General features: G+C 49.5%; 2 protein-coding genes across 3 annotated transcripts in view; one reads left to right on the plus strand and one right to left on the minus strand.

Annotated features, from left to right (window-relative positions):
- The first annotated feature begins 7,180 nt into the window (after positions 1 to 7,180).
- Positions 7,181 to 9,858, plus strand: myog (myogenin). The gene is made up of 3 exons (XM_076050164.1): positions 7,181 to 7,900; positions 8,379 to 8,478; positions 8,604 to 9,858. The coding sequence occupies exons 1-3, from the start codon at positions 7,361 to 7,363 to the stop codon at positions 8,720 to 8,722; spliced, it is 759 nt and encodes a 252-aa protein (XP_075906279.1). The 5' UTR covers positions 7,181 to 7,360; the 3' UTR covers positions 8,723 to 9,858.
- Positions 9,859 to 10,616: 758 nt separating this feature from the next.
- Positions 10,617 to 27,405, minus strand: part of ppfia4 (PTPRF interacting protein alpha 4) — a 51,623-nt gene continuing 34,834 nt past the window's right edge. Inside the window, exons 5-30 of one of the 2 annotated variants that reach the window (XM_076050162.1) lie at positions 27,169 to 27,240; positions 24,892 to 25,113; positions 23,429 to 23,563; positions 22,848 to 22,982; positions 22,629 to 22,712; positions 21,691 to 21,822; positions 21,487 to 21,549; positions 21,046 to 21,137; positions 20,833 to 20,962; positions 19,749 to 19,945; positions 18,790 to 19,018; positions 18,661 to 18,696; positions 18,429 to 18,550; positions 18,137 to 18,255; positions 17,978 to 18,059; positions 17,791 to 17,872; positions 16,445 to 16,645; positions 15,752 to 15,814; positions 15,344 to 15,370; positions 14,844 to 15,019; positions 14,599 to 14,696; positions 13,536 to 13,711; positions 12,798 to 12,866; positions 12,505 to 12,691; positions 11,737 to 11,835; positions 10,617 to 11,274 (exon numbers count right to left, since the gene is read on the minus strand). In XM_076050162.1, the coding sequence (XP_075906277.1) occupies positions 11,777 to 11,835; positions 12,505 to 12,691; positions 12,798 to 12,866; positions 13,536 to 13,711; positions 14,599 to 14,696; positions 14,844 to 15,019; positions 15,344 to 15,370; positions 15,752 to 15,814; positions 16,445 to 16,645; positions 17,791 to 17,872; positions 17,978 to 18,059; positions 18,137 to 18,255; positions 18,429 to 18,550; positions 18,661 to 18,696; positions 18,790 to 19,018; positions 19,749 to 19,945; positions 20,833 to 20,962; positions 21,046 to 21,137; positions 21,487 to 21,549; positions 21,691 to 21,822; positions 22,629 to 22,712; positions 22,848 to 22,982; positions 23,429 to 23,563; positions 24,892 to 25,113; positions 27,169 to 27,240 (2,988 nt within the window). In that variant the 3' untranslated portion in view covers positions 10,617 to 11,274; positions 11,737 to 11,776. The remainder of the gene's footprint in view (positions 11,275 to 11,736; positions 11,836 to 12,504; positions 12,692 to 12,797; positions 12,867 to 13,535; positions 13,712 to 14,598; positions 14,697 to 14,843; positions 15,020 to 15,343; positions 15,371 to 15,751; positions 15,815 to 16,444; positions 16,646 to 17,790; positions 17,873 to 17,977; positions 18,060 to 18,136; positions 18,256 to 18,428; positions 18,551 to 18,660; positions 18,697 to 18,789; positions 19,019 to 19,748; positions 19,946 to 20,832; positions 20,963 to 21,045; positions 21,138 to 21,486; positions 21,550 to 21,690; positions 21,823 to 22,628; positions 22,713 to 22,847; positions 22,983 to 23,428; positions 23,564 to 24,891; positions 25,114 to 27,168; positions 27,241 to 27,405) is intronic. The other variant, XM_076050163.1, reaches the window with a different exon arrangement.

Below are 27,405 nucleotides of genomic sequence, written 5' to 3' on the forward strand. Positions count from 1 at the left end.
GCCACCTCCGCTCCCCCACCCCCACCCCCGCACATACACACCCAACAGTGTATGCGACGCTTCCTGGAAGCCTAACGCCTCGGCCCGCAGGCCCTCCAGTGCTATTTCTCCTCTTTGTCCATATTTATACCGTTATTTCTTGTGGTAAATGTGTGTGTTTTTAACGGCTGTACTTCTGATGAACTTTCACGAGCATGTGTGGCATTTCCGTGTCATTCTCCTCCAGTGTCGGCCTTCTGCATATCTTGGCTTGAATGACCCTTCTTTGCTTTCTCCTGGTTGTGTGTCTGGTAACTGGATCTGTGTGTTTGTGGTCCCTTTTTTTGTCACCTTCATGTAAACACACACACACACACACACACACACACACACACACACACACACACACACACACACAAACACACTTGTCTCCTTGTCTCGGTGAGGACTTGCAGTGGCCACTGCCCCGTTTCTGGTATTCATCTCACTTCCAGCCTTCACTCCAACCTTAATAAAAAAATATGCCGCACCCTGTCACACTCTGAACTTCATCGAAATTCGTTCCTCTCCCCAAAATGTGAGCCTTCCTCACTCTGAAGAAAAGTCCCCGCTCTGTTGGTTTATTTCAAAGGTCCTCATAATGCAATATTTACGAGAACACACACACACACACACACACACACACACACACACACACGCACACACACACACACACACACACACACACACACACACACACACACACACTTTCTTTCCCCCTCTGTTGTGTCCGACTATTTGGTCGCTCCAGAAACGAGGCGGCTAAATTTGTCGCGCTGGCGACACGAGAGAAGGTCAGACGAGCCAGAGGAGAAGAAAAACAGGAATGCGGAAAAGATGAATAATGAAGAAGATAATTTTAAAAAGATGAGAGTGGGGCGAATGTGACACATTTAGATAAAACTGGAGGACAAACCTAATACGAACCCCATCTTCCTCCCCCTCTCCCTGCTGCGCTGGCAGGGGACCAGATATGGGGAGGTGACATTGAAAAATTTGGCTGAGTGGAATTCGGGCCAAAGTTTCAGCGTGGCCGCACACATCGCTGACCTCAGGCTGGATCATTATCAGCTCTGTCAATTATTATGTACAGTTTGGCTTTGTCCAGGTGCAATCTTCTGGCAAATTAAACCATTTAGATATGAAAAAAAAGGCCTCAATTCAGCCTCTCAAATAGTTTGCCAACTTTGGTGATAATATAAACACCACATGGAACATATCCTTCTTATATCATATATCTTCTGGATTTATCCCAATATCCATCTTGTGAAGTAAGCGTACAGACAGGAGAAGGGGAGAAGGGAAATCTCAGAAGGTAATTAGATTAGATTAAACTTTTTTTTGGACACAAGAGGCAACGTTACACTGGTATCACACCCTCTGATGAAAATGGCAAAAATATCATCCACTGGTGTTTAAACAGCAGTTATTGCAGCCTCCGTACTCCCCACTTTAGCAGCAGTGAGACTCGCAGTAGCTCCTTCATCTATGGTTGTGAACACATATTTTTTATTCCTTTTCGCATTGGAGATTCCTATGGATCATCTTTGCTTTACTCTTCTTCATATTAATATAATCATTAAGCTCCCTGCATCTCTGCTATGTCACTGCCTGTACTAAGGCCTTTTCACAGACTCCTGTCAAATCGTTGGCTTTAGCTTCCCGCTACAACCGGGGCTTTGTTGGACCTACCACGTGTTCGGAAGAGGGCGAAAGCAAAGCGGAGTAACAAACACCTGGCTGGAGGCGTCATTGCTAACCCGATGATGAGAGTAATCATTTCTGCTTGCGACATCACAAAGGGCATTCATATATCTTGGCACGCGACCTCCGATTTGGAGCATTGTTTGGTAACATAGTGTATCACATGGCCTCGTCACGATCAGATGGACCTTGTCTGGTCATGGGACTGAAAACGTGCCAGATCGGAGCTTGGCGAGACGGACGCTCCATCCAGCTGCTGCCAAAACGCCGCACGGCAGCACGACTTCTTGGCTCCAGAGGACAACGCCGTGTGTTTACAGTGACCACCACAACTTTTGATTTATTTTGTTCGGGGGGAGGCTGGAGGGAGGGGGGGGGGAGAGTGTCGCAACCATGTGCCGCCGAGCTGGTTTGCTGGTAAGTGGGTTATGTATGCAGCCACGGGTATGTATGGATGTTTGTCTCTGCCAGGCAGTGAGTGGCATGCCGGCGAAGGGTAGGGCAGCGGATGGCTCGGGGAGGCGGGCGGGGGCGGGGTGTGGGGGTCTCAGTCCATTCCTGTGATTTAACATGACACCACTTGCACTAAGGCTGCGACAGCTGCATATGCACATGCCGGCCATTCTGTTTGTTGTAGGGGATTACTCTGCGATAAAAGCCCCAGAGGGCAGCGGCATGGCTGGGCTGCAGCACTACTGTCCCCCTCCCCTCCTGAGCTTTCTCCAACCCAATCCCCAACGTCCAACCAACCCCCCCCTCTTTCCCCCCACACTTGGAAACACAAGTGCCCCCCCCCCCCCTTCATTCTGGAGCAGGGAATGAATGGCAGTATTCTCTCCACCATTAGCCGGGGACATAGTAGTGTCGCATCACCTTTAGACATCAGTCAAAAGCCAGCTCTGCGGCTTATGTAAGGTTGATTATCCAACACAAATAGTAGGGCACGGCCAGAGCTTGGCCCGGCACTGCTCCCATTCATTTGCCTCGGAGCTGACGGATTTACTGTTGTTGTAGTGATGGTGGTCGCAGAGCGCTTCCGTCGTCGTGACGCGCACCCTCGTAATGTTGAAGAAGAACGTCATGAAAAAAAAAAAAACCCCACAACAACCTGGTACCAACAGTTGTAGATGTACGCATATGACCACGGAGGCAGCAGAAAATGCCGATATTTCACCCTTTTTCTCCCATTTACCTGTTGTATACGTTCCTGCGCATTACCATCACGACTCTGTATTTTACACACATTACACTGTATTGAGTGGATGCAAGATAAGCGTGGTTTTTGTGTTGACTGCTATTTTAATCATGTACTCCCCTCCCCCCCCCCCCCCCACAAAAGACTCACCGTCTTTTCAATACGAAATTGCAATAGCGTCACAGTAGTATTAAGGTTGTTAAGGTTCGATGGTTGTTTAATTTAAGCTAATTAAAAACTAAGAGACTTATCTTCCACCTCAAACAAGCGCACACAGTGAACAGACACAGGGTGAGCTTTGTGGCGTTGGATTTATATTTGCTATAAACAACCGTATGTCAGTGTACAGTTTTATATTGAAGGACATTTATCTGTAAATGTACTTTACAACCTCCTCTACGAAACCAATTCTCAGAAGTTCAATGTTGTTTATTTGCCCCATAACACAGTACAGAAAGACTGTCAGCTCTGTCAACTCAACATAGCCCAGCTCTCCATTGTGTGTTGTCATATATCAGTACATATTCTAATACTATATATATGAGTCCTTGTTTATTCTCCTGTAACCTCCTGTTGGGCTGTTCCCTTCGGACATGTCGCTCTCTCTCTCTCTCTCTCTCTCTCTCTCTCTCTCTCTCTCTCTCTGGCTTCCTGACGTTGCTTCAGGTCAGTGATGATCTTGAGGCAAACCTGGGGTGAGGAGGGGTACCCCCCCCCACCCCCAACCTCCCTCCACCTCACCATAGACCCCTCCCCACCACCACCACCATCACCACCAGGAGCAGCAGCAGCAGCAGCAGCAGCAGCAGCTCAGCTGTCACACAATGTGCTGCTGCTTGTCACTGAGGGAAAGTGGAGCAGTGTAGCCAGTGACAGGGCAGTCCCTCTTGCACAGCAACACAAATGCACACACACACACACACACACACACACACACAATGAGAAAAAGAAATAGACAGGCATCGGAGCGCAACATCATCTACACACACACACATACACACACAAACATAATCTAGGCCCTGTGAATGTTAACTGATGATGAGTATTATGTCACTCAGCTGCCCTCATCGCAGTTTATTTGACCGTTTCCTATAATGTATAAATATAGATCGATTATGTTCATTATGTCTTTGTTTTTCATAATTTTAGTTTGAAAAAAGAAACGAGAAAACAGTGTATAAATATATTTATATAGGGCACCACTGGAAAATGAGATCCAAAGCACAAGACATTTATTGGACATAAAAAAAAGGGTTACAACTTAATAGAGGTGTTATTGTCAAATGGATACTGACGGTCGGATCCAATCTAATCCGTTTTTACTTAGACTGCAAAGTTCACTGCTACACAGTTCAGAAAATAAGATTCGCCTTTCAGCACAAACAAAGCCAGTAACTGCAGAAATGAATATTTTTTCTTCTGTACTTTAACGCGTCTAAAGTATTTACTCCAGCATTCAGGGAGCAGAGCCGTCCCTAAAACGAGACAGGACAAGTGTGCGAGCACACACACTCACACACACACACACACACACGCACACTTCTCTCATTCTGCTGACAATGGGATAGGGTGACAGAGGGTTATGAGTGACTCTGACACACTGCAGACCCCCTCCCCGCCGGACCCCCGAGAGCAACACAGGCGTCTTTGTACTTGCTCCACCATCAGTGACCATCCATCACAGACTAACCTGACAGCCCTCTGCGGCCCTGAGCCAACTCCCTGCTCCAAACCTGAGCCAGCAGACCAGACCAGACCAGGGTCCGGTCCACAGGCCGCTGCTCCTTTTTGGGCAGAGCCCCAATGTCTGACCCTCTACTGGCTCCTCAGCTCACTTCTCTGGCTGGAGAACCCAGACTTCATGACAACCATCACAATTTCTAGTTCTGCCAGGCATTTGACGCCTTCATGTGTTTTACAGACAATCTATAACGTCCATTTGTCAGGCCTTCAATATGCCGCCTTGACTCAAGAAGAGCCGCCTCACATGACTTTGTCCAAAAAACTGAAGAAAATGATATATTTGACCCTCTGTTTACAGCCACCTACAAAAACAATGCTGGATTTTAGCCTCCACCTTTTATGCTTTGCTGTATCTTCCACGTGTTAAGAAGGAGACAAGGACTGTCTGAGAGGGTGGAACAAAAACTCTTGTCAGTTACCAGTGAGAGGTAACAGTGAGGCATCATTTTATCAGCGTTCTCCAGAGGTGCAGAACAAGTGAAATAAAGAACAGAAAGTTTGTCACTTCTAGGAAATTCTTGTTAAAAAAATAGAGGACATTTTTTGAGACTTTTGATTCTTTTGGTGAAAAACATGAAGAAGACTTCTCTTACCCTTTCACCTTACATTATAGCCCCACTCTAAGCGTCTGAGGCCTTCCAACAAAATTACAGCTTGTAACCAGCACCGTGAATGCACAGGCTCGATATGTTGATGGCATACATATATGTGGATGCCTGTGTAATAAATATAGCCTGGCATCAAATTAGAGACATTTTTCCAGTCTTCAGCAATGCAGGGATGCCGTGTGTGCGTGTGTGTGTGTTAATGTGCGAAACTATGATGGAAATATAAGATAGAAAGGAATGCGACGCATCCACCCAACGCCATAGCTGTCGCTGCGGCCCACTTCTCCGCAGACAGAAGGGTGTATTTGGGCTGTTTGCTTGTCCCCTGCTGGCGGAAGCCGAGGGGCTGAATGAGCCGCTGAGCTCCGAGGTGAAACACGTCCAGGAAGGATTAACGGCCGGACGCTAGGCTAACGCTAGGGCCGAGCGGAAGGAGGTCAGGACACACAGAGGCCGCGCCTTCCAATCGCCGACGTCCGATGACTGGCCCCCCCGTCCCTTTTCTGGGTAACAGGAGACAGTGACAACCTGCTTCTCCGCTTACTGTACTGTGTTCGGCCCGTGCTTGTCCGCACAGGCCCCGTCTGACACACACAGTCCACTTTAGCTCCGAAGGTCACTTGCATCACTCGGCGCAATCATCTTGGAGGCGAAGTCACTAGATATTTATGCGGTTGCGCTGATGCCCCAAAAGCCGACGTCGGTATGCGCTTTAATATAAACCGCAAAAATGAACATGATGATCGCATCGCTCGAATGTCCCTCATTGAATCCATCTTCGGACCAAACATGGTGGATAATCAAGCTTGTCTGGATCATTATCCATGATTGGTAATGATTGTCCATGTTCATTCGTCTGAAAATTGGAACATGCTCTCACACACACACACACACACAGCTGCTGTCAATTTCCACCTTGGGAGATCGATAAAGTTTTATTTATTCTATTCTATTCTATTCTAAAACAGCATTCTCGCCCTTTGTTGACACCCTCCTGTAAGAAAACAGGGATCAGTTGAGGATCAGTCTTTGCAGGAAGCTAAACTTCCTAGAAGGACTGATCCTTTGCTGGGCCTAGACTAGGGCAGAACCAGCACCAGGCGCTGCCACTAACCTCGGAGAGGGATCTTTCGGGCATTGTTGCCCTCTATGACATCATAAAGGGCCATTTTCTACAATCCCGAATAGTAAGTAAGGATGGGCTTTTTGTTGGAATGCCAGAGATGGGCTTTGGTCTTAGTATCAAAATAAATAATATGTAATAAGAATATAAAATATATATGCTATAGCAATGAATTGGTGATTTTATGCCACACATAGATGTAAACAAGCTTCTCTGGCCTCATTTCCTACCGTCTGAGTCAAAGAGCGTCTTGCCATCGCGTATCGCCGGCTCCAAGTGGAGGTGACAGCTGTTGCCAGACTGCTTCCACCGCCTGCCCCTCTCCTCCTCCTCCTCCTCCTCCTCCGCCACCACCCACAATGGAAGGGGGACTTTACGTCTAATGTCAGAGAGGGTGCAGAGAGAGGAGCGCGAGCCCGGGATTAACTCATTAAGACACACATCTTTGATCCGCGTTTATCTCCTCCATTTCCTCGGCAACTCGATCGTATCCTGGACCCCTAAGACACTTTGGAGCCGGGGGGCCGGGGGGGAGGCCGACACAAGGGCACGCAAACGCGCACGTAAAAACAAACAAAAAAAAAAAAATTCCACGCACGCGCACGCACGTACGCACGTCAGGGCCCATAGAAGCGGGGCGGGACGGGGGACGCGAAGCGTAGATGTGCAGCAACAGCTAAACGTCGTGTCGGGTTTCTTGGGGCTCGTGCTAAATTTAACCCTGTGATCCTGCAGCAGGCAGAGGGGTTTAAATGCCAGCCTACAGTTGCTTGACACCAGTTGTTCCCCACACATCTTCCACTCAACACAAACCCTCGAGGCAAGACAGCCACACGCACCTACGCTCCCCCCCCCCCCGGCACTCCGTACACGCTCCCGGCGCAGGACCCCGAGACCGAGTGCGAGCCGGGCTTTTTCATTTCCTACCGGGGAAGCCAGAATCTATTCCGCGCCGCGTCGTCCTCCAGCATGGAGCTTTTCGAGACCAACCCTTACTTCTTCCCTGACCAGCGCTTTTACGAGGGAGGCGACAACTACTTCCCCTCTCGCCTACCTGGGGCGTACGACCAAGGCCCGTACCAGGACAGGAGCTCCATGATGAACCTGTGCGGGAATCTGCCCAGCGGCAGCGGGGTGTCGGGGACGGGAGCGGGAGCGGAGGAAAAAGCCTCTCCGTCCAGCCTGTCGCCGCACTCTGAGCCCCACTGCCCGGGCCAGTGCCTGCCCTGGGCCTGCAAGCTGTGCAAGAGGAAGACGGTCACCATGGACCGCCGCCGGGCGGCCACCATGAGGGAGAAGAGGCGCCTGAAGAAGGTGAACGAGGCCTTCGACGCGCTGAAGAGGAGCACCCTGATGAACCCCAACCAGCGGCTGCCCAAGGTGGAGATCCTGCGCAGCGCCATCCAGTACATCGAGAGGCTGCAGGCGCTGGTGTCCTCGCTCAACCAGCAGGACAACGAGACAGGGCAGCAGGGGCTGCACTTCCGGCCCAGCGCATCCCAACCCAGGGTGAGTAGCAGGAGCCGAAGGCGAGCGATGCAGGTTCGGGAGCTCAGGAGTCGCAGGAGTTTAGATGTGAGGGAGGGACAGAAAGTGGATGAAACGCTGTGGCTACGACATTTCAAGTTTTCTTATCTTTGGAGATAAAACCACAAAATGACTGTGATTTGTTTTCATGTTATAGCTACCTAGAAATCTAACAACGACACGAGCGATAAAAACTTGAAAAACCCAACACAAAGTGAAGTAAAAGTTAAAGTAACTAAATCTGAAACCAGACTGAACCAGTCACTAAGATCATTTACTAAACAATCAGGATATTTTCTTCTTGTCCTGAGTGACGGCTCATGATGTACGCTGCCGGCTGGGCGGGTGGCGTAAAAACACACAGTGGGGTGTTCTGCCTCTCGGCTGCCGGGTGAATGACAGCAACTTCTGTCCCTGTGTGTGTGTGTGTGTGTGTGTGTGTGCATCTCCATGGCCACAGGTGTCGTCATCCAGCGAGCCCAGCTCCGGCAGCACCTGCTGCAGCAGCCCCGAGTGGAGCAGCACCCCTGAGCAGTGCACGCAGAGCTACAGCAGCGAGGGTGAGCGCACCCTGTGTCTCACAGCCGTGCGTTCGTCTGAATGACACGGCAACTTTATCGTGAAGCTGTAAGCGTAGCCGGTGTTTGCTTATCGTTGTTTTTTTCTTTTTGCCTTTGTGATGCAGATCTGCTGAGCGCCGCCGACTCCCCGGAGCAGGGCAACATGCGAACCCTGACCTCCATCGTGGACAGCATCTCGGCGGCAGACGGTTCGGTGGCCTTCTCTATGGACATTCCCAAGTAAAAGCCTCCTCCAACCAAGCAGACCCATGATTGAACAGAGAAGAAGAAGAAAAAATATTGAGGTATAAGTCTCTTAAATTTAAGTTTTTTTTTTGTTGTTATTATTATTGTTATTTTATTTCAGTTGTTTGAGCGATGTGTCTTATGCTAAAACCCTGAAAGTGTATTTATTTGACTCTGTCAGTCAGTGGGTCTGCTGTACTGCTCCTTCCTATTTCCGAGCGGAGGGGGGAGGGGCTTATTCCCTTGATTCCCTGATTCACCCTGAGGTCCAGACCTGTCGCAGTCACAGGAACTTAGTCTCGCCAGACTTTTTAGTTGCATGAACCCGACAACAGACTATTAGAGTGGGATCTGTTAAGACTGGTTTTCTCCTAACTTAATCCAAGTTTTCCCTCCTTGCTCTCAAAAAAAACCCCTTTCCTTGACTTTCTTTCATTCTTTTTTGTGTGTGTTTCCATGCCTAAAAAACAAACAAACAATCAAACATGAGTTTATCTGTGGGGCCAATATGTACCGTGGCAGTTTTTGACCAAGATCTGCTTAATTTAAACTGGTAAAGAATGCTAGTTGTGTAAATATACGTTCCCTTTTCTACAGAGTGGTTTTGCCATTTTAATTTTTTATTTTTTTTGCTAACTTATTTTTTGACTTTTATAACTAAGATTGTTGTGTATTTGTAGATGTTCCCAGAAAGTGATTATTTTCTGTCCGACTCTTGAAATAAAGACCGTTTTCAATACGTTGCCATTTCTATGCCGATGCAACCCAGCGCCCGAAAGAAACACGACATCCACATCTTTAAAAAACAGCTTTACTCATGTTGATATAGTGTCATAAATACAGTTCACTTCTTCTTTTTCTTTTTTTTTTTTCTGAAAACCTTGATTTGTCAGCATTGTTTCACACCTGGAATAAAGACACAGTACTCATAGCTGCCACATAGCACATTACACCTTTGAGACACTTTGAAATCAAAAAAGTAACCGGTCGAATGAAATGAATAAAAATAAAATAATAAAATAAAAGTCAGGATTATACACCCACTCAGCACTTCACCGCCGTATTCTGTGTTCATCGGATAAGGAGTTGGTCAGCCGAGAGAACCGACTGCTCACTGGCACGTCTCGTTTTGCAAATGTGATGGGAGGAGTCCGTCACTTTGAGCAGCGCGTCATTGGCTGATGTTGAGCAGCAGTTTTACGGTTTTTGATTGGAGACAATGAGAGAGAGACAGAGAGAGAGAGAGAGAGAGAGAGAGAGAGAGAGAGAGGGAGGGCTGAACGGGAGAGGAGCTACGGTGGTCACACTGGCCGTCCACTGAGAGACGTGACGGTCACACGGCTGGGGGTCGGCCTCTGAAACACACACACACACACACACACACACACACACACACACACACACACACACACGCGCATGCATACACACACATACCACTCATCGTCTTAAAGGATTCTCTCGATTCTAGGCTACATAGTGTCGTACTGAAGGCGAGAGAGGCGAAAAAAAAAAGGTAACAGCTACATAGTGTCCAAAAAAAGAGGAGGAGGAGGAGGAGGAAGAAAGGATAGCAGAAGGAGGCAAGAGAGCACAGAGAAGTCTGAAGTTGGACCCGTGAACCTGTGAAGAGTCCTCGTTAGAAACACAACCCTGTTCAAGTGAGACCCTCCCGCCAATGATTCACACACTGATAGCGCACAGCGAGACGCACAACGGGCTGAAACGAGGAGAAAGAGAAAGAAAAAAGGCAGAGAGAGAGAGAGAGAGAGAGAGTGAGAGAGACAGAGAGAGAGAGAGAAAGAGAACAGTCACTATTGAATACAGGGCATTGGGCTTCCATACAGCAGTTATATTATATTATTTTCCATATATATTTTTCCTATATATATATATATATATATGTATATATATATATATATAATATTTCTATAAAAAACATAATTCATCCATTTTATTTACAAGAGACAATAAATGAGTAATACCTTGCATAACCGGTAGAGGGGCAATGTGCATTTAGATCTGCCATTTATACAAGTATTCATCATCATCCCCAAGTCCAAACCAACGCCTCGCCGCCACGCTCGGCGCCGGGTTCTCCTCATCGCATGGCGGGTCGTGGCGACGCGGGGCGGTCGGTTTGGACTTGGCCATGTTGACAGACTTAGAACCAGGACGAGAACCCCACAGCTGAGACCAGGAGAGCAAGAGCACAACACCACAACGACAAGGCTACTGGGAGCACTGGGGGTGGAGGGGTGGGTAAACTGGGGAGAGACGGGCGACGGGTCTCCTCTAACAGCAGCGAGCGCGGCCGACCGTGGGCACTCTCGGAAAGTTCAAAGGTCAAGAGCTGGCCTCTGTATTGCACGTGTCCGGAGGAAAGGTGAGAGGTGAAGGGCGGGAGAGGTGAGGCCGCACGACCGAAAGGGGGTCGAGGAACTTTCACCCCCTTTCTCCCCCTTTAGTAGCACCCCGGGACCTCCTTCCCAGATTTGGCATATCACTCTCAAAAGGCCGCAAGCATGTGTCCGTACAGATAATGAGAATGCACTGCCAGAGACGGAGAGAGAGAGGGGGGGGAAAAAAATCATTCAGATACTCAGTTTATATTCAGAATGTTAAGCGGACTATAAAACCTTTTAAAGGTGATGTATCACAAAATGTGCTGAATCAAGAGCTGCGTTTCCATGACAGCTTTTCGCAAAATGGAAGCAATATTTCAAAAAATTTCGACAAAGTACAATTGCAATTTGCAGGTGTTTCCATTGAATAGTGTTGAAGCACATAAGCCATAATTCTTGTAAAATCTCGAAAATCTCCAACGAGAACTTACGAGGAACTTAGTCGACTCTCGGGCTCGCGTCAGCCAAATCAAACACACTCGCTGCTTGTATATCAGTGCCGCGCTCCATGCTTGTGCCACACATTTAGGGAAAACCATGAAAACCTTGAGACGCCTCTACAGTACAGCAACTTCAGCACGGTGAGCGAGCTTCGGCCAGGTTAGCTTACCTGTTAGCATTTTGCGCTCCTGTTAGTAAGCAGAGAGAAGTTAGCAAGAGTAGGTCCGCACAGCCGAAGGGTCGAGTCTCGGCGGCGCCGAGGGAGGAGCTGGAGGAGGAGTTGGCCCGTTGGAAGGACACACACACACACACACACACACACACACACACACACACATCGGTGCAGTTAGTAGTCAAGCAACACGCAGTGAGGTTTTATCTAGTGTTGCCAACTTTCATTCCTCCTACAGTGCTTGGGGCCATGACCGTCACAGTCCAGTGGCTCGCCAGTAGTGGTAAATCATAACTTAACATAGGGTTTCAAAAAACTACATGGTTCACATAGTTTGAACTGCTTAGTTCCCAATAGACATTAGATATAAGCTGAATGTTTAAATTGTATTGAAATATTTTTATCTTATCTTTTTAGACGACAGTCAATAAAGTGCAGGATGGACGTATGGATGTAGGAGGGAATTAAATAAATAAATCTGAAAAGAACAAGCGATCCTGATTCTTAGCCTACTACTCTACGCAAGCTACGCAGCCAGTACGCAGTTGTTGTGAATGGGTTGCGCAATGGCATTGCCTGCAGAGATGAAGATTTACAATTTTGAGCGCAAACTTTACGGGAAACAAACGTGAGTCTGCGTCGAAAATAAAGTTATGTTCAAGACAACTCAGAAATAATATGGGACAATCCTGTACTTTAAGGGACGGTTGGCAACTCTAGTTTGTCAGATAGCCGAGCTAACGCCGTTCCAGCAAAGCGTCACACCTTCGGGCTGGAGGTGTTTCTTGGGCATCAGGTTCACAGAGGGCGGCATGGACATGGAGGGCATGCGGAAGCCTGCAGGCAGCGTCTCCATGGAGCCCGCCATCATGCCCAGCCCCGCGCCCCCCTCGCGGGCCCGAAACCTCTTGCGCCACGACGGGGAGCGTCGAAAGGACTTGTCATCCCCGCTCTACAAGGACGAGAAGAAACGCGGAGGTCAGACGATCGTCGGCCCGCCCTCCCCTCCACTTTTCAACAGCATTTTGTCTGATCAAAGCAGCAGCTTGTGAGGCCACCTCCTCCAGTCGGCGGTCAGTCCCCAGGGCCAGCAGGTTGTTGAATTCCCTCTCCAGAACCTGACGCGCCTGGAGAAGAAAAGGAGAGAGAGAGAGAAAAAAAGAAAAAAAAATGAGCACAAAGACAGTCACTATCAGCAGGGCACTCTGTCAAATTGTGGCTTAACAAGCTGGGGTCAGAACTGGAGCAGGAGCTGATGGCAAGATGTCAGTGAAAGCTCGCTCTCAAAAATACCTGCACGATTACAGTCAAACAGGCAAAACGAAACAAAAACACGTGTTGTCGTTTCTTTTGTTCACCCGCAAATATCGAAACAGTGGGCAGGGAATCTGTACTGAGGCCCGTGGCCAGAAAAATTCTCTCAAGCGAATTCTGAGTGGAAACAACAGAGGACTTGGACAACTGATGGTGAATCTGAAGCAGGTTAAAAAAATAAATAAATCCTGGCCGTCGGGAGCAGGAGGAGCTGATGGCTGTGCACAAAAACCACTGTGTCATGAAAAAATAAAGGACCTCGGACAACCTTGTCTTGCTTGCGACTCTTGGCTCTCGACGCAGAGATCTCGCTGCTGCAAAGTTCCTTTTTAAAGCAATGATTTCTTTCAGATGTGGCATCGCAGAAGTCTCGAGCTCAAGCGTTCAACGAACCGATTGCTTTCCTAGCAAATTCTTTGTGGGCAACTTCACAAGACACACAAAATAATTTCACCCCCACCGCCCCACGGACTTGTCTTTACCTGCGTGTTCTGCATGGGGATCTGCAGGATGAGCGCCAGGCTGCTGTAGTCGAAGGTCTCGTCCAGAGCCACCAGCGCTCCGTGCACGCCGCTCTCCAGCAGGTTGCCGCTGTACTCCCTCAGACCGATGGACACCACCCAGTGGGTCACCTGCTCGTTGGTCCACACCAGCACGTCTGCGGGTCGGAGAGACGGACGCCGCTGTGAGTGTGTGACAGTTTCGTTTTTTTTTTTGGGGGGGGGGGGGGACAGGGGGGGCAGGGGGGGCAGGGGATAAAACAAACAAATAACAAAACTTACCGCCGCCAGCTCGTAAGAGCACTCGGGTCAACAGGAGGAGGTTGGGTGGGTTGGGGGGGCGGGGGGGGCGAGGGAGGGGAGTTAGGGTGGGGGAGGGGTGGAGGAGGAGGAGAGAGATAACGTGCGTGTCGGCATAGTGTCAACTCACTGGCAACTCGCTCCCTTTGTTCATTTAAAGTGCAGCTGTCGGCCAGCTTTCCGACTTGGAACAGGCGGCGTGTGTGCGCGCGTGTGTGTGTAAACAGGGCAGGGCGCCGTGATTGGACGCGACAGCTGAGTCAAGTTCATGTGCAGCGCTCAAGGTCAAAAGGGCAAGAGGCTCGGGCTGGATCGGAGTGCGTGCGTGCGTGCGTGCGTGCGTGCGTGCGTGCGCGTGTCTATTCTTGGTATGCGGAGATCTTGATCATAGGACTGCGAGGACTCCTGGGCCTCTGCACCCTGCAGCTGTTTGGTCCTTCAAGCTGCAGCAGACAACCTCCGGCAGCGACCACTAGGTGGTGCTGTGGCCAGACGGGGCTCTACCTCTGGGGGCCACTGTTGGAATGTGTGTCTGTGTGCTCGCTGCCGTGTCACTGTGCGTGTGTCTGTGTCCGTATTGTGTTAAAAAAATACAAGCTAACTGTTGCAGTTAGAGGCCATGTGCTTGAATGTGGTAATAATTGTTTTTCTTCCCTACTTGTTATGACATCACGGTTCTGTTGTTTGTGTGTGTGTGTGTGTGTGTGCGCGTGCGTGCGTGCGTGCGCACGTGTTTTAGGAGTACCTTTCATGTCGTGTTGGCTGTCCTCTCTCCTGCGTTCCAGGTCTTTCCTGTCATAATTAAGCCTCTTCAAGGACATAATCCCATACTGGAGACTGGCCCTAAGACACACACACACACACACACACACACACACACACACACACACACACACACACACACACACGTATTATTAGCCATTCCATCCCCGTTCGTAATGTATCCAGATCGTATAGCAGCTGCAAAAAAAAGGACAAAAGAAAACGCACCTGTGGAAGCTGTCCACCATCTTGAGGTGGCTCCTCAGGTCCTTCTTGGTCAGATGGTCGAGCATCCTGGCGTCCACCAGACACTCCATGAAGTAGGAGCGGTACTGAGGCAGGCCCAGGCAGGGCAGCCACTCGTTGCCGATCCACTCGTGGTTCATGTCGCCGTAGGCCAGAGTCTGCGGGGACGACGGAGAGGACGTCTTGAATGTAGACGGAAAGCACATGGCGCAGAAATGTGCAAAAAAAAAGAAGAAATATCTGAAGCTCGTTATGTTCTGGACTAGCAGCCCAGCAGCTGTCAGAGGGCACGTTGAAAACCACAGGGGGGGCAGCGCATCACCGGGGAAAACAGAAAAGCGTCATAGTTCTGGCGACGCCCTGCGACCGCTGCTAACCGCCAGCTCGCTCCCGCCCGCCGCTGCGTGCACGCGTGCGTGTGTGAGGGTGTGTGCAGGTGGGTGTGTGTGTGCAGGCGGGTGTTAGCAGAGCGGCGAGCTCACCTGTGCCCAGCTGCCCTCCTCATTATCCTGAGTGGCAGCAAGGTAAAGACAGTACACAAGGTTAGAGAGGCAGAGCTCAGCCCAGAGGGACACACACGATCAGAACACACGGCATGCACCACACACACACACACACACACACACACACACGCGCACATCATCATCACAAGACACACACCACACACACACACACGCGCGCACGCACACGCGCACGAAAGTCAACCGAACAAGCACAGAAAATATTACATTGTTGAGGGCATTTAAATGGTTATTTTGTTAGAAGGGTGTTAAGTGTGTGATAGTGGTGAAGGGGGGTGAGAGGGGTGAGGGTGTGGGGGAGGGTGAGGTGTGTAGTGTCGAGTGGTTTGGGGGGTGTAGGAGGGGTGAGACTGCCCAGATGGTACTGACCGCTTTGGTGGAGGAAGCCAGGTTCTCCATCTCTTCATGAGTCACCCACACATTTCCGGACGACTGCTCGGAGGACAGGAACACGCACACGCGCACACACACACACGCACACACACACACACAAACAAATAAATGGGTGAAAAAAAAAAAAAGAACACTCACGTTTATTTTCACACACACACACACACACACACACACACACACACACACACACACAGTGTTGAGTGGCGTGAAAGGGAGCAGGTGTTTTCATCAGGCAGGTAACTTGTCACCATATCTGCTGTCCTGTGTTGTTGCATTTCAGACAACACAACACAACCCAACACAACCCAACTACGACAAGCCGACTTCAGTTGAAACTCAGGGGCCTCAACTCTTGTTTGTCTTGACAGGAGGAAGAACAAAACAGCAGAGTGAGGCAAGGAGAGCACAGAGTGCAGAGTGAGGATTAAAACACACACACACACACACACACACACGCACACGCACACACACACACACAGAGTGGTGAAGGTTTCGGTGGGATTTGTGAGGAGAAATGCAGTCGCAGTCAAAAGCCCCCGATTTTAATTTTTAATGCGCAGCAGCGCCTCGGAGTCTCGGCTGATCACTGCTAGGCATTTTTTTTTTTTTTTTTTGCGCCAACGTCTGCTTCTGCTTGTGGTTGTGGTTCTGGTGTCGCTGCGTCCGTACCGTCCTGGAGGTGAGCGGCGCAGACGGGCTGGTGAGCGACACCATCTCCTGGATGGCCAGGCGCAGCTTGAGCCGGTGCAGAGGGTTGCTGATGCCGATCTCCCGCTGGATCTCCGTGTCGGACAGCGCCGACATGATGGCGCCGCTCTTCACGTTGGCGCGGCAGGCGGCCACGTACCACGCCGGCATGCCCACCCAGAGCTGCAGGGGCAGAGACAGCCCGGGCGTCAAACATCGCCAGTCAGACACACAGGAGATGACGTCACAAGTCTAATATCAAGGGTAAATTCCCACTATCACGCCCTTATTTTTTTTTATTTCAGAATCTTCATGGAGCAGCCTGGCTTTTAATGATCAAAAACAGCCCTTTGATCTTCAGACAGCAGCATGTTTAACCCTCTGTGCGCAGCCTCCAACTAAAAAGTGAAAACTGCTGCTTTTTACCTCCCACTTTTAGAAGTCTCACAAAGCTGATCGCAAAGGGCTGCCTGGATAACCTGTGTGTAGAGGGTGAACTCCTCTCACTTCAGGGTGCTTTGCTCACAGGAGAGAGGCAAATATTCTATCTGCTCTAAAGTGGAATTTAAATATGCGGCCTGTGAGAGTTTTAAGTTTGAGTTGTGTGGAGGTAAAGTTATTGCTTGGGTGTATTGCGTCACTTCTCAGTGACGGTTCTAATGCGCTTGTGTGCTGTCTGTCTTTGTGACCCCCGCCCCCCCCCATGCCATCAGCTTCTTTCCCGGCTCCGCCCCCTTTACTCTGTCACTTCAGTTTGCTCCGCCTTTCCACACCTGTCTTGCCTGTGTAATGGCAGCCACCTGGTCATCCTCGTCCTCAGCTCCACACAGCTGCACTCAGATCTTCCCTCCCTGCAGGTTGGCTCAGCTGTGTGATTCTTACTTTGCTGTTCTGTTTGTTGACCCCGTGTCTGTTTGATTCCTCTGCACTCCAGTCTAAACTAATTCCCCCCACCAATTCCCTTTGATTTATTTTTTTTCAATGAAACTTTCCTCGCACACTGAAGTCATGAATCTTCTCCTTGTGTTTCTCTGTCGAATCAGACACCAACTTTGTTCATTTCCGTGACTTAATTCCAAGTACAAACTTGTCATTTTGTGGACTAGATTGCAAAATCAAGTGGCTTTTCAGGCCTGTAGGTGGAGCTAAGTGCTCATCTTTTGGTGAGGTGGGTCAGGACGTTAAAGTAAAATAGAAAATCCCCTAAATGGTGGCAATATTTTGAGCTAAATAAGCAGTAGGCATATTGGCAGGTGTCGGGGGACTTCCTGCCATTAGCAGCGGGGGGAAGCTTCTAAAAACAAACACTGAGGGAAGAGGGACGGTACCTCTAGCCAGGACACCACGGTGGGGCCGTCCCACTGGGCAAATGCCAGACCTCGTTTCCTGGCGTCTTCCAGGAGCTCATGTCTGTGTTGTCGGAAAAAAAAAACAGTGAGGGAAAGGGAAAAAAAACTGACCATGGATGCACTTTCAAAGTACATAAATAATGCAGAAAATGTTAAAAGGCCCTACTTTTTCTTCATCCTGCGGTCCCTCTCGGCCTGCGTGCCCAGTTTCCCCAGCGTCATTGTGTCTCCGATGCCCATCTCGAAATCTAAAAGACAGCAGACAGAGGCGGCGTGAACCTCCGCTTCCACTGTGTGTGAGCGGCTTTCCAAGCAGAAGCAAGACCTGTCAGGGCCGGCAAAGCTTGACCGTCTCGGCCGACCATCGGCTCCAGGCGACCTCCTCCCTCCTTCTTCTTCCCGAAGAGGCGGCCGATGGACGACTTGATGCCCTTCTTCGGCTTGCTGTTAGCAGTTAGAGCAGAGGAGGCTCGTGTTGGCAAAATCACAATAGGGTAAAAGCGACTTATGTACAGAAAGATATGTTTTGGAAGTTTTACGGCACCTGAACGCACAGGATTGGTCTGTAAACCAGTTAGTGGAGATGTTGTGTGTGATGCTGCTGCTTGTGTGTTTACCCTCGTCCGTCCTCCAAGCTGCCCGTGAACTGTGCAAAATTGGTTTCCAGCCTCAGGCTGCGGGGCGACGGAGGCGGCGACGTCTCACACTTGATGGTGGCTTTGTCCACTTCTACTGGGGACTGGAGTAGAAAAGAAATAAATAAATGAATGCAACTCGTGTGAGTCATCGGAAGGCCAAGTTGCGACAAACACACAGAAAAAAAGCTTGACTTTTCTCCTGCATACTTACTGCCACTTTCCTGCGGTGCTTCCTCAAGTCGCTCGGCTATGAAATGAAGCAGTACAAAGTTACACCAACAACTTACACACACACACACACGCACACACACACACATGCTGGGGTGTGGTGGTCTCTGACCAGGGTCATGATGCCCAGGTGGTGGCTGGCGTTGCGTTGGTGGTGCTTGGGGGTGGAGTGGCCGCTGGTGGGCGGGGAGCAGGACGAGGCCAGTGATTGGGCGGTGGCCGAGGTGGGCAGGGCCCGGGGCCGCAGCGTCACGTTGAGTCCGTCCATGCTGCCGCTGTTCACGCGGGACTCCAGCTCGTCGGAGCGCAGCTCTGCGGATTCTCTCTCCACCTGGATCATCCTGCACAGACAAGCCGGCGGTAACAGTCACAGGTGGACCAGTGCTCAGCGTTTGCCTGGGTGTAAAGATCTGATTGGCACTATGAAGCCTGTATCATACTTATTGAATCTGTTACAGTAATTTATAGTTTGTAATAGTAAGAAGCGCAAAACTTGCCGGGGTCAACAGTCGTAGCAGACGGTAAAAATCCCTTTTTTCGTGCACGAGAGGGTGCACCACAATTCCTATTTTATTTGAACTTGCAGTCTGCAGCATCTGTTTTGCATTTCCTCTCTATAAGCATTTTCCGAGGTGTCACAAACAGAGGCTGAACGGCAATAAACATCGCTGAACATAAATATTCCAGCTGGGCTCAGAAACAAGTCTTCATATATGAGCCTCCTCCTCCTCCTCCTCCTCCTCCTGCTCCTCCTCCTCCTCCTCCTCCTCCCCCTCCTCCTCCACCTCCTCCTCCTCCTCCTCCTCCTTCTACCCCTCCTCCTCCTCCGCTAGCCTCGGCGTGTGTGGTCCGGCCTCCAGAGGCTGCGTTAACAAGATCAACCACTATTTGCAGCGCTATCTTGGCGACGCCCCGCCCCTCCGTCTGATTATTTGTTACACTGCCTGTAATATTTAGCGACTCTTTCATCCGCCGCCCCGCTCCTCGCTGTTGCGCTGACTCATTTCCCGCCGCGGGGATTATGAAACTGTCATGTGCCGTAATCCCGCCACTGTGCCTGCGACTCGGCACCTTATCTCCTCGTTGATAGCGTCGAGCTGCTCCTGCAGCATGAGCGCCAGGGTCTGGGCGTCTGATTGGCCGCTGGGGGAAAGAAGGGCAGAGCTGACATCGTCGTCCAGGTCCGACTCGGCCTCCATGTCGCTGACGAGGAGGTGGCTGACGCTCCCGCGCAGAGACGGGTAGTCCTGCTCGAACACGGCGCACACCTGCACCACAACGATACGGGCGGCACACAGTGAGCTTTTTAACACAGTGCGGCCGCGACGGCTCCAGGAACGCGATTGGAGGACTCAAAGGACGGACAGTTAAAAGGAAAAACGTGGCGGTCATGGGTAGAAATAAATGAACGAGAAACTTACATCAGACAGCATGTCCATGGCAGCAGGTGAGAGAGAGACAGGGGAGGTTAGTAAAGAATGGCACGGACAGAATGGAGATTATCACACGTCAGCCGAGGCATGAACAGAGCAGGCATTAGCTAAGGCGCTAACAATGAGTCGTGTGACCTGGACAAAGCGTTAAAGTATCTGAGTGGGGTTGGATTAACGGTCCTGCAGAGTAAATATTTTCACCTTCTTCATTTTTTATTCTGGACTCCGGTGGAGCAGCTTCACTTTTGGATTGATCATCCAAAGATCTCTATTTGAATAGAATAGCATATTTAGCCCTGTGTTTGAGTTTTTCTGGGAAAACCGATGCTTATCCCACTTATGGATTGTTATTTTCTAGCCAAGACTCAAATGTGGGAGTCTGGTGTGATTAATTACCCAAAGGAATTTTACAGATCATCAGGAAACAGATTTTCTGGTAGCCCTCTGTTTGTGGCCACACCCTAGATTTTAGCTGCAGCTAAAACTGGAGCTTTGCTGGACCAATGTAGGTGCTGGGGTGGAGCTGCACCTGCCTGGGGAGCTACATATCAGTGCCTCGTGATGTCACAAAGGGCACAAAGGACACTTTTCATTGCTTTTATAATCATTATTATCTATTGCTGTTCTACTGGCACCAGGTATTGTTCCGACAAACTGATACAGTGATTTTGGCGCAATACGAGACCTTTCACCTCTTTTTAAAAACACAACGCTATCGCCACCTTATTGGGGTCGTCTCGTAGCGCCGACAGTCTGCCCTTCTGCGCCCGCCTGATCACAGTTGTGCTGTAGTGGCCGTCCTGGGCTTCGACCATGGAGTAGCGAAGATCGCTGGAGCTCCCGAGGTGGGACCTGAGATCACACAGAGCGATTAGACGGCATCGGTGACGTGAGAGAGGGCGGGACAGAGAAAAAGACCAAGTGGCTGTGTGTACCGAGGGTGAGTTCCATCTCCAAACACCCCACTGCGGCGCTTCAGGTGGTCGATCTCGTTCCTTAACTTGTCAATCTCCCCGATCAGACGTTCCTGGTGGAGACACGTGGGTGGTGTTTTCAGCTCATGCGGTGATTGGGTGAGGCAGCAATAGGGAGCCGACACTATTAATATAACATTTCACCCACAAGTGCAATTCTGCCCTATTTACCCCCTTAAATGATGAGTATATAAACTGATGCGTTCAAGAGCCAGCTGTGTTGCTCAGTGAGGGGGTGAAATTCATTGACCTGCCATGACAGATGAAACGTTTCACCGATATAATTGATTGGTTCGGGAGTGGGGAAAAAACACGGTTCAGTGTGAAACTAATCGAGACGGATCTGCAGGATTCCGAAATCCCGGCCTCGCGAGGTCAGTGAGTCATCTCAGCCAGACTGACCCTGGTGTGGTGGAATTCTTCAAGCTGCTTCTGGCAGTTCTCCAGGTCTTGAATGAGGGAGTTCTGGACGAAAAAAAAAACACACCAAAAGCAGGAGATTGAGTCAAAGCAAACGGCTGATGGGGTGCGAGCTGCTGTGTAGACAGTATTTTTGTTGTTGTTGGATGTTTAATGTAAGGTCGATGTGCGAGGCGCAGCTCTCGCCTTGTCCTCCAGGGCAGCCATGCGTTCCTTCAGATGGAGCTGCAGCCTCTCGTTGGACTCGGTGAGCAGGCGGTCGACGGTGTCTGACAAACGCTTGTTGTGCTCCTCGTTCATTTTCTCCCTCTGACGGGCCTGGCGAGCCGGGACACAGAAGCAGACCATCCAATTTAGAAATCATCCCTCTGACACAGATTCAATTTCGCCTCGTGGGAGCACTAATCAAGCGGCCATACCTGTAAAGATTTAGGGATAAAGGGCATACTTAACCTCTGATATCGCCATCTGCTGAATACACAGACGGCGTGTCTTTCATAGTTGGATTGTACAGGTCAAATGGTTCGGTTGTGGCAATTAAAGGCGTAATTAAAAGGGGTTTAGCGCCTCTTGAATGGAAAGGACAATGCCCATTGTGTGTTGGACGATCATTTCTCGGCTAAATGAACACACAAACATCTAATCCGCACCCTCAGAGGGCTCCTTCCTCTAAATATAGTTGCGAGATTGTAGACAGATAGAGAGAAATTAGGCTTGCGTGAAGCATTCAGAGTCTAAAGATAGCAGCCAATCGGTCGCACGGAGGCAGAGGGGGTGGGGCATGGGGGTGGGGGGGTGTTTCAGCATGATATGTGGATTTGGTTCAAATTCATGCAACAATGCACCGGGAAAATGAGGAGTCTGTTGTGCGTGTGTGCGCGCGCGCCCTTCCTGTCTGTTTGTGTATGCGCCTGTGTGCATGAGGGAGCACCAAGCCGAGAGTTGTTGGACTAATTTGAAACATCAGCCCGTAAACACAGAGCACAGGCACAGGCACAGACAGACGGACGGACGGGCGGGCGGACGGACGGACAGACAGACACATGCACAGCGAGGGGTCACGACAAACCCTGCAGGCACTGGTGCGCACGCGCGCAAACACACACTGGTCAAGGCGCACACACCCTTCCTAGCTCTTGGTTCTTCTCCTCCAGTTGCGACTCCAGCTGTCTGAGGCGCTCCTCCACGTTGCCATGGCGCTCCTCCGCCTGCAGGGGGAGACACTTGCACATGAGCGCCCCTGCCGCCCTCCGGCACATATTTGTGTAGATTTTTTTTTCCCCCTCCCGCGATTTAATTGGCTCGTATACATTTTACAGCTACCGGGTTGCTGAACGTGCTACCTTAGTAAGTGCTGCCACTCTCTGAGCCAGCTCAGCTTCCACCTCTGGCAGAGTCTCCGCCTTCCTCATAGTCTGTGCCAACCTCTGCTCTGCCATCTCCAGCATCTCCTGCAGCTGGCGCACCTTCTCCTCGCTCTGTCGCACACACACACACACACACACACACACACACACACACACACACACACACACACACACACACACACACACACACACACACACATTAGCGTGATCGTTAAAGTGGTGTAATTAGGGTGGCGAAGCAGCAAAGTGGCCAGGACGCGACACTTGGGAGGATGTTCCTCATATTCCCCTGCAAGCAGACAGGTGGTCCTGAACCAGATTTAATGTGAAATACCTTAATATGTTGTTGCAGCCGTATGGAGAATGACATCGATATGCAATGAAATCTCAAAATGATGGCGGGGTGGAAAAACATTCTGCAAAACAGAAGCTGGTCATGATTTAAAAAAAAAAAAACTTAGCTGTGTGTTCTGGGATATTTTCTTGTGGGATCGCAATGCAATGGAGTCGTGCACTGATATGTTTCTCGTGCCCACTGCCATCTTGCGAGTCGTTACCTGTCGATGCAGCGAGTCCTTGGTGGCCAGCTCATTCTCCAGTTTGTCGTTGAGGTCGTGGATGTGTGTGGTCTCCCGCTGGGCAGCGAGGTAGCGTTTCTCAAGCGTGGTTATCCTCTCCTCCATGTCCTCCCTCTGTCAGTGCAGAGACAACAACAAGGTTTCAGGACTGAGGGAACCGCTGACGGTACAAGAGCAGCCATGTTCATCTTGATATATACATATGTATATATATATATACACACACACACACATGTATAGCGAGATGAAAAAAACCTTGTGTGTGTCTTCTGTATTTGTCCTCCAATGCACTCACGAAAAATGATGCAATAAAACTAACTGATCAGCTTTGAATGATCATAATTCTGTCCAGTTAGAAATGAAGGGTTAAACAAAGCTCAGACAAGGAAATGATTACAGGCTACAGAGGAGAGAGAAATGGTATTTTTAAAAGCCCTGCCAGACACGACTGTGTGGTTATTGTTTTCCACCCAGTGGTCATGATGTGACGCACCTGGAGGAACTGTAATAATACAGGTAGGAGAGGCGCTTTTTCGCACCGCAGCAGTAACAAAACAATAAAAGCGAGGCTGCAATAATCTACGGCGGCAATAAACAGTATTGCACTCAAAGGTTAGCGTTGGAGTTGGAATCCCTGTTTTGCTGGGGAAAACAATGCTGCATTGGCAACTCTCAAATCTATAGGAAACAAAGCTGCTTTGCAAAATTAGACAAAAAAAAAACAAAAAACGTCACAGCATATTTCTGCAAAGGTCATCCAGGAAATAAAAGTCTCTTGATCTAGTTGCTTCTCATCGAAAAGGGTTCTTCAGCTTTTATGCAGTTACCTACCACAACTTAAGCGCAAACAGACTAAACACATACTGTATGTCTCGTTTACATTTTTTATAATTCTGAATCCTAGTGTTGTCGTACTTTAGATTGGTCTTGGTCTGCAGACCACTTTTTAAGGGTCTTGGTCTCGTCTCGGACTCGGGGGCATTTTTAGTCGGTCTTGTCTCAGTCTCGGACTGAACGGACTCTGGAGTTTTGATCAAGACCGGCCAAGACTCAGCCAACACTACAATGACGGATAATAACGGAAAGGGATCCAGCTGCTGCCGTCTGTGACACCCAGAGTGACACAACAGCTTATTCCAATTTTTTGTTTTTAATTTTACGAAGAAAAGTTTTTTTTTTTTTTAATGGTTGAACATAGTTGGCAATGCAGCAAAAATGTTAAAGAAAATTATTATGAGAAACTTCGCTGAAAAGAGATGCTGCTGTTCGACCGAGAAGCAAACTTGAATTGTTTTCTGTTTTGTTGTTATTTTTCTTGGATATATAAAGTCTTGGTCTCGTCTCGATCTCGATACTCTCTAGCCTTGATAGTGCCTTGGTCTCGGTTTTTGCGGTCTTGACCACAACACTACTGAATTCCTGTGGCCTCGGTGCTCCCTCACCTCTCTCTGCTCCCTCTGCTGCTTGAGTGACAGCTCCTCGCTGCGGCTCAGCTCCCTGCGTGCGTTGGCCAGTTCGGCCTCCAGCTCGGCCATGCGGCTGTTCATGGCGGCCGAGTGCTCGCGGCTCTGCGTCAGCTCCTTGTTGGTGCGGTCCAGGAGCTCCTGGAGTTCAGACACGCGGTTGCCGTCGTCATGGGCGTCGATGGAGCCGTTGGGCAGCCGCTGCAAGGGGGGGGTTTAAAAAAAAAACTGTTGCAAAACTGTTGGACGTGTATGTCGCACATCTGGTTTTTAAGCAGAAATGTTTGCACTTGTGGTTAATGAGACGCTCGTGAAACACTCTGCTGTGGTCCAGCAGGATTGCCATCAGTTGTAGAAGCGATAAAGTTGGATGACCTCGATTTAAAAAGTGCTGTGTGTGAGATGGAAGTGGGCGGGCTGAGTCAAGTTAGAGCGTCTGTGTTGTTGACTTCATGTTGTTTCCCTTCTCAGTGCACAGTTCGGTTAATTCCACGGCCCTAATTAAACAAACCGTTAGGGACGCGCATCCGGACGGGCAAAACAGTGGGCAGCCAAGTTAGGAGTTCCCCCACCCCATCCACCCCGCCCCTCCTCGCTCCCCTTCTGCCAGCTCATGAATATCTTCCAGAAACATAAACATACCATGAGACACAGGGGGGAGAAATCGGGGCTAAACAGTCTATCACCATGCAATAAAAACACAGCTGGTGGCTTTTGGTGCGGTGCCTAATTCCTGTTTCGCCATTTTAGCTCATTAGAGTTAGTCAAAAAGGACCTGGAGGTGCAGTTGGATGACTGTGTTAAACAGGGCTGGGAGCCAGGCCTGCTTTAGATTCCTTGCTGAAAAGACGACATGCAAATGTGGTTTTCTGCTTCAAAACACCCCCAAAACGGTTGAAGCCACCAGAGGGGCTGAATGTGGGCGGAGCAGCGGCTGCCAGGGATGCGAGCGTTGGCCAAGATCGCCCTGGTCAGAGTGCGAAGCTGTTAATTGATTGGTGTAATTACTCCTTGAAAGAAAACTTGTGAACAGTATCTCTGTGCTCGTCTCTGTCTCCCAGCCAGCAGCACAAACAGCAAGGTGGCCTCGGTCCAGACACAAACGGCCCCGTTCTGTCTCATCCCGAGGGTTGTTGCTTCATGTGAACAGACGCCGGACACCGTTACGTAATGTGTTAGCGTAGCCTCCAACTACTCTGGATAAAAGAAGAATAGAAGTAAAAGTTAACAGAATGGCCCTTGGCGTTCACCACATGAGAGATGAAAAAGGCTTTGGTTGGTTGGATGTTTCACACTCAAGATATTTCTATTTCTTATATATTTTTTCACTAAAATAAAATCCGACTCGCCACACAGCACCATAAACGCAACATTTAAAGGCACTGTCCAAGTATGTGATACAATGCAACCACTCGATGTCGTGGTTTCACACTGGATGTGCACCAAAACAAACCGGGGTCCCTGTGTGCGTGGGGATCTGTTGGATTCCCGTAGTGCGGATGTGTTGTAGGGCTCTACAAATAAAGCCTGCTTGATCGACCAGTAGTAATGGATTAGGGTCAGGGGTCACCCTCTACTGACTCTAACTCTAACCCCAATCCCCGGTGATAATTTGGAGTAATCAGTCGTAATGAGCTCTGACCCTCCACCGATCAAACAAGGGTGCACTGAGACATTTTGCCAACCTGCTTGTTATGATTGGGTTTGTTTGTTTGTTTTTTTTAGCATTTGGTGCTAGTAGAGGATCCTTGATACTGCGTCAGTCAGTGTCTTCCGTAAGTTCTTCTCTGAAGACTACTATTCTGAATACTGCATGTAGCGCCTTTGAGTGTGCCACTGTCCGTCTCAAGCTCCTTCTGCAAGTGATGGGCTATCTTTGTGCAAATCATGATGCAGGCAGTTTTTTTAAAAAAAACAACATATTGACTAGTATGCAGGGAGACCAGAGAAGACTCAGTCAAACTGAGCGGCAGGATGGGGCTGGGCCGTGTTGGGCTCACACGAAATGATTTGAGAACATATTTGTTGCGAGTATTTGTCCGTGTGTGTGTGTGTGTGTGTGTGTTTGTGTTCGTGGGTGGGGTGGGGTGGGGTGGCGGGGCGAAAGTTTTTCTGAGACGAAAATAAAAACACAAAGGCTGCACCCGGCAGGCAGCCACACAGACAGACTGACTGACAGACAGACAGACAGACAGACAGACAGAGTGCTATATGCAGACATAAAAAAAAAAAGGCAGAGAGCAGAGCAGCAGTCACCTTCCACGTAGGCCTGGATCCATCTGTTCGCTCCACTGAGTCACCGTCTTTCCGTTGTCTCGCCATGTTCAACTGAAATTTTGATTAAAAAGACAAAAAAAGATGAGACGTGATGAAAAAAAAAAAAAAACATCAGGCGTTTACTATCTTGTCTCATTGAAACCGAGAACAAAACGCAGCCTCCCACAGGGAAGCCTGGCTGTCTGGCGGCCAGCAGGATTCGGACAAAATTCTCCA

Source organism: Nelusetta ayraudi, unplaced genomic scaffold, assembly GCF_046127955.1.
Source record: "Nelusetta ayraudi isolate G7.1 ecotype Tasmania unplaced genomic scaffold, CSIRO-AGI_Nayr_v1 ptg000124l, whole genome shotgun sequence".
Taxonomy (NCBI): Eukaryota; Metazoa; Chordata; class Actinopteri; order Tetraodontiformes; family Monacanthidae; genus Nelusetta; species Nelusetta ayraudi.